At 42.4% G+C, this 16,204-nt stretch overlaps 1 protein-coding gene across 1 annotated transcript in view; it reads right to left on the bottom strand.

Annotated features, from left to right (window-relative positions):
- Positions 1-4,460: 4,460 nt before the first annotated feature.
- Positions 4,461-16,204, bottom strand: part of FECH (ferrochelatase) — a 38,261-nt gene continuing 26,517 nt past the window's right edge. Inside the window, exons 8-11 of the mRNA XM_060119189.1 lie at positions 13,993-14,100; positions 13,408-13,572; positions 9,202-9,261; positions 4,461-8,727 (exon numbers count right to left, since the gene is read on the bottom strand). Coding sequence (XP_059975172.1) covers positions 8,593-8,727; positions 9,202-9,261; positions 13,408-13,572; positions 13,993-14,100 — 468 coding nt within the window. The 3' untranslated portion in view covers positions 4,461-8,592. The remainder of the gene's footprint in view (positions 8,728-9,201; positions 9,262-13,407; positions 13,573-13,992; positions 14,101-16,204) is intronic.

Genomic DNA, 16,204 nt, shown 5'->3' on the forward strand with positions numbered 1-16,204 from the left:
GGGGATACGGGTTCGTGCCCCGGTCTGGGAGGATCCCACATGCCGCGGAGCGGCTGGGCCCGTGAGCCATGGCCGCTGGGCCTGCGCATCCGGAGCCTGTGCTCTGCAATGGGAGAGGCCACAGCAGTGAGAGGCCCACATACTGCAAAAAGAAAAAAAAAAACAACTGAGAGTTGCCAGAGCCTCGGAGCACTCCTGGGTAGTTTCTGCCTGGTTGAGGGTTCGAGGCCACTGTGGCTGGAAAGGGCTAGGCATCACTTTGTCAGAGCACTGCCTCTTTATCTGTTTCATTGATACTCAGAGAGGGCAGGACCCACCAGAGGTCTCGTGGCTAACTGGGACCAGGCAAAATGGAAGCACCCAGTTTCCTCCATTCCCAGCCCATAACAATGGCTACCATAGTGAGTGATCACTCTGGTCCACAGCATTTGCTTTTTACCTGTCATCTCGGTTTTTCTTTACAACAAGCTGCTAGTAGATATTACTCTTATCCTAGAGATGAGGAACCAGCATCCTGAGAGGTTTGATTACTCAGGTCTCATGTCTGGTACATGGGGAGCCAGGGCTGGGTTCCAGGTCCTGTTGGAATCCAGGCTTGTGCTTGTAACCACCCACCTCAGCCCTGAGACCCCATTTCTATGCTCTGACCATAAAGCTGGAGATGGGAGCATCCCAGATCCTGAGGCATGTGTGGGAATGGCTTCTGGGAAAGGCAAGACGGGGGCTCCAGGGGGTTGAAAGGGATCTCCCTAAAACACGTGTCTGTGGCTTAACCCACAGGACCTAGGATGTGACCTCTTTTGGAAAAAGAGTCCCTGCAGATGTAATGAAGGATCTTAAGGTGAGATCACCCTGGACTATCCTGGTGGGCTCTAAATCCAACGACACATCTCCTTGTCTGAGATGACAGAGAAGATGCAGACACTGAGGAGAAGCCATGGGAAGATGGAGGCAGAGATTGAAGTGATGCAGCCACAAGCCAAGGAACACCTGGCGCCACCAGAAGCTGGAAGAGCCAAGGAAAGGTCCTCCCTAGAGCCTTTGTGGGGAGCATAGCCATGCCAGCACCTTGGACTTGCTTTCCAAAACAGAGACAGAATAAATTTCTGGGATTTTTAAGCCACTGAGTTTGAGGTACCTTGTTACAGCAGCCCTCGCGAACTGAGATGACATGGAATAAGGATTTCCTCTCGGAAAAGTTGTGTGCATTTTTAGGACTTGTGGAGCCAGAGGGAGCCGACCCTATCTGTGTGCTGCATCCTAGCCCTTCTCATTAAGCCAGAGTAAGTTAGTTACTTAGGCTTCTGAGGCCAAAGCAGCAGGTCCTGTCAAACTGAAATTTCTATTCTTGCAGGAGGGATGAGAACGGAAAGGCCACCTGGTAAATTAACACCACCCCCCAGCCCAGACACCAACGTGCCGTCCTCATGCCCTTTACCATTATACAGCTTCTAATAATGGTTTTTTGGACTATTATTCCATCTACTTTTTGCCTAATGGAGCCCAGTTTCTTGCTCAGGAAGACTTGGCAACTGACCCCAGACAGGTTCTAGCCTGAGTCCAAAACCCAGATTTACAAATTAGCCGAGGTGAGAGTGTGTTAGAGAAATATTCTTTACTTTGTTGATGCTTCCCTTTAGATTCCTTTGCCTCCCAAATACATGTTAAATGTAATTAGATTTAGGAAATTCCCTGGCGGTCCAGTGGTCAGGACTCCGCGATTCTATTTCAGGGGGCACAGATTCCATCCCTGGTCGGGGAACTAAGATCCCACAAGCCGCACAGCATGGCCAAAAAAAAAGGAAAGAAAAGAAAAGTGTAATTAGATTTACAAAACCCACTTCCATAGAAATCTTAGGGACACGCTTCTTACTTAAAGTATGGTCCACGCTACAGATTGCTTGTTTATTCACAATGAACCCTCGGGCTGTGAGATGAAGGGAGCTGGACTTCCTTCTAAGATGGATCTTCTAAGATGACAGACAAACCAGCAGGTAGGGCTGATGGACTGGATCATCCGTCCCTGTACCTATTCTTCTCATCTATAAATCGGAAGGACCATCTACCCCAAATGAGGGCAGCTTAGAAAAAGAACAACACAGTTTACTTCTTACACGGTACTGTGGACACAGAGGTGCATTTGATTGTCATCCCTGACACTTCTTTCCAGCATTTCCCAACCTTTTTCAGGTAGAACACAGGTCAGTTCCTGCTTTGTATGTGCTGCTCCGAGGAGCCTGGAACAGCACTGTTCTGATGGCCAGAGATGAACATCCTGGGAGGTCAGGCCAGTGTAGGCCACCCCTGTCCACCGCAAGGGCTGAGAGACCAGTAAGCAGCCAGACCACGAGAAACCTGCCCGAGCACAAGAGTCAGCAGGTTCTTCCTTACAGATATTTTTGAGTACCTATTTAATACTTAATAAACCCAATTTAAATTAATAATAGAGTCCCAATCATCAGACGCAAATCTTAGAAAGACAGAAATATTTGAAGATGCCTCCAAAAGCAGATAAAAGGAGAGTAGAGGTTTTTAAAAATAAGAGCTTATGCTAAGATTTTTTGATAAAATGAAATCAGCATAATAACAGATTCTCTGGGACTCTGCCTGTACCTGTGAATCATGCTGAGAATTAATCCTTAGACTCTGGAAAATCCTTGTGGATGTGTAGTTTGGGGAATATATACAAGCCCAGCTTTCCTCCACTTTCAGAACAAAGACTCCTTTCCTCCAGCTCTCCCAACCTTCAGGTGCACGCACGCACACACACACATGCACGCACACACACACACACACACACACACACACACATAAAATGAACCAAGAAAGAAGGAAAGAGATCCGTAATGAGAGAGCCCACTAATGGGTTGGTTTATGTATAGAACAACAGCCCATCGCTGTTCCAGAAAATAATCAATCAAGCACTTAATTTTAAACATAAAAGTAAGCTGCCAGGAGACTGTTAATAGATAACCAAATAAATTAACGGTTGTAGGTGGGGTTTGAAACCAGGTCAGATTTCCTTCTTCCCCAAGCTCCGAGCCCGCGAGTATAAAGGGTCTCCCCAGCTGGGCACTTGATGGCACACTGTTTCCAAGTGGAAATCCCCTCTCATCCAATATCCCCTCTCAGCAGGCTGGTCACTTCAGGGAACTGTCCTTCGTGCGTCTTCCATACATTTTATAACGCTGCTACTTTACAATATTGATGGGCAACTTGGCCTTGGCCCAGACCCGCCGTGGGTTAGCATGGACATGAAAACCTTCAGAAGCGCAGAAACAGGAAGGAACACATTCCCTGCTGACCTTTCTTAAAGGGACAACTGTGTAAGTGCAGTGGTTACCTGAGTTGGAGGCCGGCCCAGCTTTGATGGATGGTTCTGCCCTCTGAGAGCCACACGGGGATAGGCTGGCAGGCGGGACACACACAGGCAACGCTCAGGTACCTGCAGACCCGTAAAGGGTAAGTGAAATCCACACATAATCCCCCAAGTTGTTTAAACCTGAAACTCAACTTTCTCCCAACATTCAAACTGTTTGCAAAGTTACTGATGAAGAAGGATCGACAGCTTTAGAGTCTGTCTCTCCTCTCTCTACCTGTGACCTTCTCGGGGCAAGTGACCCAAAGTAAATGCAACAAGGAACATAAAAGGCAGGACTAGAGAATTGATCCCTGATTCCTGGAGGCTCTGTGAGTGCTCTGAACTTTGAGGATAACATTCGTTCTGCCATCACATCTTCATGAAAAAACAACACAGTAAAATTCCACCTCCTAGAATAAAAGTCACACTGAGAACAAGACAGCCATCGTCTGCTAATCAAGGGAGTAACACAAGTCAATAATAGCTACCATTTATTGGGCCTTTAACACACACACACACACACACACACACACACCACACAAACACTGCACCTTACTAAATACATTATGCATGTGATCTCATTTAATCCTCTTTTAAAAATCTGCATAAACATCCTTTGATCCAGAAAACCCACTTCTAAGGGATATTTCCTGCGGAAATGACTGAGAATACGTACAAAGATTCTGTCTATAAGGATGTTTATCAAATATAAGCAAACCTTCGCTTCTCAGGGCCCCTGTTAGTACAACAGGCCCGTGGGATTTTGTTGGACACAACTGGCATCTTACTAAAAAGATTAAAATTTCTAGTAACCATGGGGTAGCTTCCATTCTAAAGAGACAGCGATCTACAGAGCGAGCTACCTCTCTCTATGTAATGAATCTGGGAACAATGCAAGTATGTGATCCACATAGGCTACGTCCATCATCCCAGAAAAGTTCCGTTTGAGGCAGGAGTGTTTTGGTAAATGGTCAGCAACCAGCTCTCTGAAAAAACAATCTATACATACAGGTGTGTATGTTTATTATAACTTTTACCAGTATAAAAGATACAGGATGCACAATTTACAAGTAATAATAAAATACATAATTCTCTTTACTGTAAATTCCATATAATCAATTAATTCTCAAAGAATGCTTTTGTTGACTTTTATCAAGCTCTTGCATCTGTAGCCAACCTATATAGTTCTGACATGAATGCTGATGTTTTTATTTACATTAATGAGTAATACAAATGTAAAACAACTTTGTATATCAAAACTTCACTTGTATAAATCGGCTATTAGTTTTCACATAATGGGAGGATATTTCCTCAAATTTTTGTGCTATTCACGATGTAATGGCTAGAGACATGACAACTTTTAATATGTATGAACATTTTTTCCACCACTTTAAGTCTAGGTAATCAACAAAACAATCAAGGAAGCCCTAAGTTGTAGTATTTGCTGATTTCCAAATGTAAATAGCCCTACTGTAGCCAATTTCAAGCTACCAACACGGTCACTGAACAAAGCTGGAGACCTACAGTAGCTCATCATCATTATATAGTATTTTCACCATATAGGTATCATAAACATAAATAACCTCTAGAATAAAGATGATAAAGTATAGTAAAATAATAGGGAAATGATTTTTGAGTATCTGTTACTTTTTAAAATATAATTAAACTGTAAGATATAACACTTTTAATGACTGCTATGTGTAACAACCTGAAATTTTAACAATGGGCCAGCAAGCCCCTGCTTGTATGCCTGTGCAGTTAATCCCATCTCATGTATATAATTTTTTTTTAAATAAGGAAAAGGTAAAAATACCTCATGAATTCTCAGGGTAAAATCTATTATTTCTTAATATGTCAGGAAAGTAAAGCTTCAACCCCTTGGGGAGAGTGGAAGGAAAAAAGCCGGACTGCGTGATTTCTTTCAGGAAGAGGCTGCTGATAGCGCACCTGGAACATCAGAGTGACAGCTGTCAGACAACCAGAAACAGGACCCGGCGACTCCTGCCCAAGGGCTTATAACACAGCTTCAAACCAGGCTTTTTTCCAAAAATGTTTTTAATTCCAACATCCCTCCTAATGGCTTACTGTAGACTAATTTAGCCAGGAGCTGTTAATGCTAAAAATGGAAGCTAATGATTTCAGCTAAAAACGACTAAGCGGACACTATCAGAGTGTATTGTAAGAAACTGATTATCACGGGTGCATTTGTTTTCCACTTCCTCTTCCCTGTAGAAAGGCTTAATAAGATTCCCACAGCAAAAGCAGAAGCACTTCTTCCTCTCCTGGGAGCCTAGATTGTGAATGTGTTCTCTGGAGGTCACCCACTCCCCAGAGCCCTCCTAAGACCCGTCTCACGCTGGGAGCCACGGTGCCACTAAAGGGCGCCCACTGCTGTTGCTTGTCATATTGGTGCCATTCAGCGAATACTGACAGCATCAGCTTCTTTCTCTTGAGTGCCCACTGGTATCCACCACTCACCTCGATGCCTTATAGCTTGGCACACTTTATACTTTCCAAAATAAGTGTGTTGTGAAAAGAAGCATGCCTTTTAAGGCAAAGATTAGATAATAGTCATACCACACAACTGTCCAGCTGGAAGAAATCTAGCCAAAAAAAAAAAAATCAAGTTTTCAGGTGCCACTGTTTGAATTAGCCAGGAATGTTAGAAAGCAAGCACACAAAACTTCAATATAATTATGACATGATTAAATATTTCAACTGGCAATGATTTAAGCAGAATTCAGGTTTCTTGAGCCATCCGATATTCAGGCTTAATTCATTTGATGTACGTTCCCTGAAACCTTATGATGCTAGCTTCTATAAAAAGAAAGCTGAATGTCACAGAAAGCCACCTGGACTGGGAGAAGTTACTGAAGGGGTTTTTTACAATGTAATCTCAATTATTAGGCAATTAGAACAACACTCCTAGGAATGATATTTACAAAGTCTGGGGTACAACCTTGATGAAATGTTTTTAATTTTATAATTTTTAGAAATAAGGAAAGAAAAGATTAGCTTTTGTCTTTCTCTGAGGATTCCCATATTAAGATGGAGAAACTGAACGATCTTAATTTAGGACACTAGTTTTGGGGTCAACTCAGAATTTTCTTTTTCCAGCTTGCAACATCTCAATGTATTTCCCATTTCCACCCAATGTTGGGAAGCATGTTCCTGGGCCATCTTCAGGATCCAACAGAAGGGGTTTTATAGGCTGGGTTGAGAGCTTAGAGATGCAGTACCAAGGGTGCAGTCAAGGGCTCTAGGCTTACACACCAGCGCACGCGTACACACACAGGTGTCAGTTCTTTCTTATGGCCGCCAGCTTTAAACTCTGCCTGCTGGCTAACACACGAGTTGCTCCTTACCCCATCCCGCCAAGGTCACTCAAAGCCTACCTTGAACCTAGTCCCCCTAAAGTGGGTGGAAACAGAAGAGGAAAATTCTAAACAACTGTCTATGCCTTGTACCCTCTTCTGGAAACACAATCTACTAAAAGGAAAGCCAATTTGGAAAAAAAAAAAGTGTAGATGCTACTCAAATTTCAGAGCTGTTATCATTGTGGGAAAACTATTAACTAACGTGGATGGCATGTTTCTTTTCTTGTACTACAAAGTAAATTCCTCTTATTTAATAATTTTGATTAGTAATGAATTTGGATTACTTTTGATTTAACAGAGAGAATGAATCAGACTGGTTAAAACCTTAATGATGTCATATTTATTAATATAGTAAATACTGAATATAGAAGATCTATGACTCCACTAATACTTTCACTGGCTTAAAAAAAAAAGAAATGCACTTTCAAAGAACAAAGTTATAAGGCTTAAAGGAAAGAGAAAGTAATTATTACAAATTCACGATGGATCCATCAGAGATTTTTAAAATCCATATAAATCCAGGTATAGAAGATCTGACTCTGATCCTACATTATTTTTACAATTTAGGACAACTCTTCACTCACAAATTCAAGGTTACAATGGCATCTAAAATATCCACAGGAAAAGACTAACATGAAATACAATAATACGAATAATACTTGTTGCATTAGAGTGGTTATTTTCCTTTTCTCTATTTTTTTAAATTTCCTATAGCATGGTTATATAATTTTTATAATAAAAATTGTAAATTAAGAATTTGAGGTTACCACACATAGTTGACTTTATAAAATAAATCTTCAAACAAATATACGGAAAGGGGACATTCAACCAAGATGAAGAAGATGCTCAATGGAAAGGTCCACGAGGTCCTGAGAGGAACTCTGGACATGAAGCCCTTCATTAGCATTTCCAGCCCCCCTCTCCTGTGGCACCAACGATTCCCACCAAGGTGGGCATGATGCAGGATTGCTACACGTTTATCAGCCCTGTGTGCCTGGGGAATCTCAAAGCACTTTTGGAACCTACACTTGATTCGGTTTCATGGTGAGGAGACTGAGATTCACACACAAGGACCAAAATGACTGATTAATAGTGACGTCACTGGCAAGAGCAGCCACTGTAGGAACCACATCACCGGACCAGCATCCTGTAACCCACGGGCTGAGGGGAAGATTAGGTACCCCTTGTTTTTTCATATTATATTTCATTTACTCAACTATGTTCACTTTAAAAAACAGGGCCTCCCTGGTGGCGCAGTGGTTAAGAGTCCGCCTGCCGATGCAGGGGATACGGGTTCGTGCCCCGGTCTGGGAGGATCCCATATGCCGCGGAGCGGCTGGGCCCGTGAGCCATGGCCGCTGGGCCTGCGCATCCGGAGCCTGTGCTCCGCAACGGGAGAGGCCACAACAGTGAGAGGCCCGCATACCGTAAAAAGAAAAAAAAAAACAAGTATGAGATTGTAAACAGACCTCACTCACTCTGACAGCCCACAGAGGGCACTCTCCGTACCCCTGCAGGGGTTTTTTGGGGCAATAAAACCAAAATCGGTATTGAAAATACGTGTGCATCTCATAAGATAAATTTTTAAAACTCATTTTTAAAATAGCCTAGTGGACATTCCAAACTAGTAACTTAACCCAGAGAGGGGAACTATAAATGCTTACTGATTTGGTCTATAAAAATACCCCTCAATAAGGATTTCAGAGTCCATTCCTCAAGAAGGTACACAATTTGTGGCCAAAGGCTACGCCCACACCAATGTAACTCCCTCCCTAACGCTAAATACATCCTCCTCCACCTCGGAGGCGTCTGGAGGCTGGGCACCTGCCAAATCCCAGTGGTGCTCTGGCGGGGTCACAGCTGCTGGCTGCTGAAGAAGAACTTGGTCTCCCTGCAGATGGGATTCACGCAGAGCGGGCAGCTCAGGGTCAGCTGCGTGGAGCAGCGCTCGTTGGACTGGATGTGTGAGTGCACCAAGTCGGCCAGGGCCTGGAGACAGACAACAAGAAGGAGAGACCCATCAGCAGCAGAGCGGCCGCTGCTTCCCACACCTCCCCTGGCCCATCTCCCCAGAGGAGCACTGTGGCATGAGGTTTCTTTTCATTCAAAACCTATGAAACCTTTGAACCCAATTCTATAATGTCTTCCTTTCTTAAGAATTCTCAGCTTAGAGAAAAGTTTCAAATACAGGTTTTAGAAAAGGAAATCCTCTCACCCCACCTGCTGAATCTTGTCTCTGAAAGGCAGATTTTTAATTAGACATAGTGCTAGGTGGGTAGAAATAAGAAAACGGGGGCTCTCTAAAGGAGAAAAGAGCGAGAGCATAAGGAATTCGATTTTATTTTTGTAATTAATTGGAACTCAAAATGTTCTAATATGTGAGAAAACCAATATTCTGTAAGAGTTTCTCAGAGGACTGCTCTTCGACATGTTCTACTAAAATGGTTGTAACACTAGAGATACCTTCGAGAACAGTGGATTTCCATTAAGAGACTCTGCTCTTCTGATGTTTTCAACCCCACACTGAAATCAAATGAGAAAAGGGAGGAAAAACACATACATGTTTTATTTTCCTTTTTTTTTTTAAAGAAACTGCTACAAAAAATAAAATAAATAAATAAACACACATACACAAACACAACTCAAAGTCTTAGTACCAGAGTGTTCCCAGACTACCCAGAAATGAAAAACAGTCCCGGGACCAGACACAGATGCTGATTTTCACCCCTTTATCATAAAATTGCTCTTCAATTTCTATTCCTTCCCTCATCCCATTACCTTCCCATGGGTGCTTTGTTTCCAAACCATTTTTGAGGTTTGTATCTGATAGAATACTCAAGTAATTAAATCTGCTTACCATTCTTTTTTTAGTCTACCTTTCTAATGCATACTTTTACAGACTCTACCTAAGCAGAATGTTGCTTTAATGACTTAAATTTTAACACATGTTTTGATTCCAAGTGCCAAAAGAGGTAAATTAATTTAATGTATATTGAAACTAGATTGGATCCAATATGCAGAGTTGGGTTTTTAAATATATTCTTACATAGAAAAATCTAAATTAAAAACCTAAGGATTGCTTACAACCATCCCTGCTCCACTCTCCAAAAATATCCAGTTGATTCCAGCTAATTATCCCCCAAATAACTGAGAAATATCTAATTCTTATTTACTCAGGTAGCTAGGATCTTCTCTTTCCCTTTCTGAAATGCTGATGGCTTTTTTGTTGCTTTATCTTTTAAGTTAGAAGACTGGAAAGTGGAAAATGGTGAGATTCAGCAAACACATAGTTCTCAATTTAAAAAGAGATCGATCATAGTCCAAAACTTCATGGAGAAGTAACAGCAGGATAACCAGTTGGTCAGTGTTCTCAAACACTGTTTTTTTCTTTCTGGCCACACTGCACGGCATGCAGGATCTTAGTTCCCAAGCAGGGATCGAACCCATGCCCCCTGCAGTGGAAGTGAGGAGTCTTAACCACTGGACCACCAGGGGAGTCCCAAGTGTTCTCAAACACTGTTCATGGGAGACTTAAAGGATGTATTTCTGTAGGACAATCCAATAAAATATGTATCAACATTTACATTCCATTGCTAGGAATTATTTCTAAGAAAATAATCAGAAAAATGATGTTTATTACAGAGCAGTTTATGAAAGCAAAAAATTAGAAACATCTTAAATGTATGCCTCCTAGAGAAATGGAAATAAAAACAAAAATAAACAAATGGGACCTAATGAAACTTCAAAGCTTTTGCACAGCAAAGGAAACCATAAACAAGACCAAAAGACAACACTCAGAATCGGAGAAAATATTTGCAAATGGAGCAACTGACAAAGGATTAATCTCCAAAATTTACAAGCAGCTCATGCAGCTCAATAACAAAAAAACAAACAACCCAATCCAAAAATGGGCAGAAGACCTAAATAGACATTTCTCCAATGAAGATATACAGACTGCCAACAAACAGATGAAAGAATGCTCAACATCATTAATGATTAGAGAAATGCAAATCAAAACTACAATGAGATATCATCTCACACCGGTCAGAATGGCTATCATCAAAAAATCTAGAAACAATAAATGCTGGAGAGGGTGTGGAGAAAAGGGAACACTCTTGCACTGCTGGTGGGAATGTGAATTGGTACAGCCACTATGGAGAACGGTATGGAGGTTCCTTAAAAAACTACAAATAGAACTACCATATGACCCAGCAATCCCACTACTGGGCATATACCCTGAGAAAACCATAATTCAAAAAGAGTCATGTGCCAAAATGTTCATTGCAGCTCTACTTACAATAGCCAGGAGATGGAAACAACCTAAGTGTCCATCGTCGGATGAATGGATAAAGAAGATGTGGCACATATATACAATGGAATATTACTCAGCCATAAAAAGAAACGAAACTGAGTTATTTGTAATGAGGTGGATAGACCTAGAGTCTGTCATACAGAGTGAAGTAAGTCAGAAAGAGAAAGACAAATACCGTATGCTAACACATACATATGGAATTTAAGAAAAAAAAATGTCATGAAGAACCTAGGGGTAAGACTGGAATAAAGACACAGACCTACTAGAGAATGGACTTGAGGATATGGGGAGGGGGAAGGGTAAGGTGTGACAAAGTGAGAGAGTGGCATGGACATATATACACTACCAAACGTAAGGTAGATAGATAGTGGGAAGCAGCCGCATAGCACAGGGAGATCAGCTCGGTGCTTTGTGACCACCTAGAGGGGTGGGATAGGGAGGGTGGGAGGGAGGGAGACACAAGAGGGAAGAGATATGGGAACATATGTATATGTACAACTGACTCACTTTGTTATAAAGCAGAAACTAACACACCATTGTAAAGCAATTATACTCCAATAAAGATGTAAAAAAATGTATACTAATATACTTTTAATGTATACATAATACACTTTTAAGAGAAAAAAAGTTACAAAAACAGTGTGAATAAAATACCATTTTTATTAAATGTGTAGAAGAATACCACTTTCATTAAGATACACGCACATTTAGAGGGAAAAGGGGACTTATTTTTAACAAAATATTAACATATCTCTCCGGGGTAAGAGTCTGAGTGAATTCTACTCTCTATGTCATACTTCTCTGAAATGAGTTCTTTATTATTTTTACTATCAAAAAGCAATAATTTCTATTTCGGGCAAAAATTTCAAACTACGTTTTAGAGAAAGTTAACAGTTTTAAATGTAGTGTATTCTCCCTTCAAAATAATGAAATTAATTGTAGTAGATGGTTTTCTTTATTCTCTATATAGGCTACTATATTAGTCACTAATAATCCATTTGATTACTAAGGAATGACCTCAGTTTGGTAATATGAATGAATGTGAATTATCATGCAATACAAACAAAAATTTGTTTTCCAAATACACTGGTAGGAACTACCTTTGCACTTCAGTTTTCTAGCAAGGTCACCATTAGCCAAGGTCATTGCTGGGATACAGAAGGCATCATTTTTTTGTTTTGTTTTGGCTGTGCCTCATGGCACGTGGGATCTTCGTTCCCCAACCAGAGATCGCCTGTATCTGTAGTGGAAGTGCAGGGTCTTAACCACTGGACGGCTGGGGAAGTCCCTAGAAGGCATCGTTAAATGAAGTCCACAGACAACCCTACGATCTCATTTTAGCCAACTACAACTTTCCCATAAATTCCTTATCGGAACTACTGACAAGTAACTTAGGCACCCTCTACCTTCATCAATGTGTGGTTGATGACCAGTACATCCATACAAAAACCTGTGGGGTCGGGTGCTGCTGAAGCTCTCCCCCAGCCCACTCTCCACCCTTCCTTGCACCTGCCACCTGGTCCCAGAGAGGGTGAAGTATCCTTCGAGGCCAGGGCCCCATCCATCACACGTGGGATGACCAGGGCCAAGAGGTCTGGTGGAAGACGAGAGGGAAGGGCTCCTTGGGTCCCAAGGGTTCCACAATTCCCATAGAAACAATGCTAAGAAGTGGACTCAGGTTTCAGGCCGGCCCTCAGAAGCCCTGAGATGGGTCAACAATAGTTTCTCTCCGTGTGAATGACAATCACATCCATCTTACATTACAAGACAACTCAGAATGGTATTTGTTATTTCAGTAATCAGATTGATCACAACATAGGAGCAAAGAGCTAATTAAGTGAGTGCATACAAGAGGTCAAGGAAGTTACACATACTGTGCCAGTGTCCATTCCATGCCCTTCTCTTAAATGGCGATGACTCCTATGTGCCTCCAAACCCAACCAGAAGCAGTGTAACGGCCCAAGTAAAGGGCACTATTAGGTGAAGAAGAGGAATTATAGAACAATAAAATTCTTTTCCTCCAAACTGGTGAGAAGTACAATTATTTTTTTCTTAAGGAAATGTAGTTTTTATTACTTTCAAGGGGTATAGTAACTCAACTAAACACAATGATGTTACCCACAGTGATCCCTGGGCTACCTAGTTTTACAAAGGCACAAAAGTGCTTTCCCACTGCAAAGATGCAATTAAGTTGATGTGTTCAGAGCAGTGCTCAGATGAAGCATTATTCACAACACTGAGGCCACAGTACCTGCAAACATATACACTGAACAATAGTTTTGAACGATACAATCAGATCACCGCAGAGAGGGTTTCCCTTTAAAACAAATCACAATGGGATTAATAACCACACTCACCTCACTGGCTAGAACTTGAGAGTACTCGATGTCCAGTTCATACAGCGTTTCAATGTGATCGCTGGTAAACGCTATCGGAACCAAAAGGATATTCTTCCTCCCCCTCTCACAAAGCCCTCTAATGGCCTCGTCTGTCAGAGGACCCAGCCAGGGCATCGGGCCAACCTATGAGAAAGGAGGATGAATGCACACAGGGACCCACGTCTCACCACAGCCCACTGCCCTGGACATACACACACCTCCCTGTAAGAGGGAGGGCCACGTTTTACACTTGCTCTAATGGGTTCTGGTATTTCTATATTAAGCTTGAATCCTTCTCGAAATGGGCAAAATATAAAAAATAACAATGTCTATGATTACAATTAAAAATAATCTGTTCTTTCAATGGAATCAAGGAATTCCAGTAGTCACTTGATTTTCCCTCCATCTTATTTGCTTGCAGAGTTCTTTCTGCTCATGGGAGCAGTCGGGTTACAGAACATTCTGCCTATGTGAAAGGGCCAAATCTAATCATTTTATAACTAAGTCCTAAAATACACATCCTCAAGAGAGCTGACTGCCTGCAGATGTGTGGAAGCCACCTACCTTGGACTGCCAAACCAGTCTGTAGGGATTGGAGTAACCCAGCTTATCCATGACTCTCTGGACAGTGGCGCCCACCTCCTGAGGATAGGGGTCTCCTCTGTTGACCACCTGCAACAGAGACACAGGTGTTCAGTCACCAACACCGTGAAGGGTTCCAAGAGCCTTGGACTGTGCGGTGAGGTGGCGTGAGCCCTGGACCTGAGGCCGCCCCTTGTCTTCTGCGCTAACGACCATGCCGTCTGAGCTCAACGCCCAACTTCCTTGGATCGATTTCATCAGCCAAAGGAGAACACTGTTCTCAATCATCTCTAAGGTCCCTAAGAACACGTCAAATTCTATGTCCATGTTATTCACGGGAGATTGACAACGTGTGACAATGGAGGATGGGTTTCTTCAATCCCCCATCTGAAATAGGGAAAATGAGACAGAAAAGCTGGGAAGGAAAAGGCAACAAGGGATGGGCCTTCACTCTTGGTAGTCACCTGAGGGGCTGACTTTATTTCATTTTATTTTATTTTTATTTTTGGCTGCGCTGCACACCTTGTGGGATCTCAGTTCCCCAACCAGGGATTGAACCCAGGCCACGACAGTGAAAGCCTGGAATCCTAACCACTAGGCCACCAGGGAACTCCCTGATTTTAGAAATGAAATTGAAAGAGTGCTGTATGGACAGTGTACAGAACTACTGAGTCTATGGGGACCCGGTGGACACAGAGGTAAACATTAGTGGAATAAGAGAAAGAAGCAGCACGCGGGCTCAGACTCCAGGCTCCTCAAGAGTGTGGCCTGTGCCTTCTAGTTTCTTTTCCCCACTCTTCCCACAACAGCAGACCATGGCAACGCTCTGTGCACAATGTCTGTAAATGCTACTCACAGCCAGAACAGCTACTTTTACTTCTTTAATATTTAGTTGTGTACTAACTCCCTAACCCCCCGATCCTGCTTTATTTCTTCCCATAGCACTTACTACCTCCTAATATTCCAGATTGTTTTCTTACGTAGTATGTTTATTATCTGTCCCCCTTCCCCCATTCTCTGGAGGCAAAGACTTCTGTCTATTTTGTTCATTCCCGCATCTTATGATAGAGGATGGAAGACTGCCTGGAATATAGTAGGTGTTCAACAAACATTGTCGAAATAAAATGATGAACCTTTTCATGATATTACTAAAAGTTAGTTTGCCATTAGAAACATAAATGCAGAAGGAATGAGGGAAATATAAAGTCACCATTAGAACAGCGCAGAAATATCCACTGATGGAGGCTAAAATTAGTGGGCAAAAGTCTGAGGAACAACAAGATATTTGCACCGTCTCAAAGTAGCTTGCGTAAGATATCTGTAATCACAGAGAGAAAAATAGTGACTTTATAATGGACAAATCCAGAAGACACCACCTTAGACAAATGACCAGGGATCACGTCACGAGTAGTAAGACATATTGCCAGCGTGTTCCCTGGATATGCTACACCGAGGACAGACCACCCCAGGGGTTTTTTTTCCTGATAATACACTGAGAAATCATGAGAATTCCTGATAATCATGAGAAAATACTAGACAAATCCAAATGGAGGAGCATGCTACAAAATAACTAACATTCTACTAAAATCACTCTTCAAAAATATCAAGGTCATGAAAGACAAGGAAAGTCTGAGGAACTGTCACAGACTGGAGGATCCTGAGGAGACGTGACAAGTAAATGCCATGTAAGATCCTGGATTGGATCCTGGAACAGAAAAGAGACAACTGAGGAAGAAGTGGTGAAATCTGAGTAAGGCCTTCAGGTAACAGCACTGTACCGCCGTCCAGTCCTTAGTTTTGATCGCTGGACTCTGGTTATGTGAGATGTCAACATTAGGAGAAGCTAAGGGAACACTGTACTATTTTTGCAACTTTTCTGTAAGTCTAAAATGACTTCAACATAATACGTTTTTAAAAAGTCATTACGGGGAGGGCTTCCCTGGTGGCGCAGTGGTTGAGAGTCCGCCTGCCGATGCAGGGGACACGGGTTCGTGCCCCGGTCCGGGAAGATCCCACATGCTGCTGAGCGGCTGGGCCCATGAGCCATGGCCGCTGAGCCTGCGCGTCCGGAGCCTGTGCTCCGCAACGAGAGAGGCCACAACAGTGAGAGGCCCGCGTACCGCAAAAAAAAAAAAATCATTACGGGGAAAAAGTCATTAGAAGCAAATGCAGGGGAAAAAGAAGAGCCTGTGAG

This window comes from Mesoplodon densirostris, chromosome 15 (genome assembly GCF_025265405.1).
Source record: "Mesoplodon densirostris isolate mMesDen1 chromosome 15, mMesDen1 primary haplotype, whole genome shotgun sequence".
Classification (NCBI taxonomy): domain Eukaryota; kingdom Metazoa; phylum Chordata; class Mammalia; order Artiodactyla; family Ziphiidae; genus Mesoplodon; species Mesoplodon densirostris.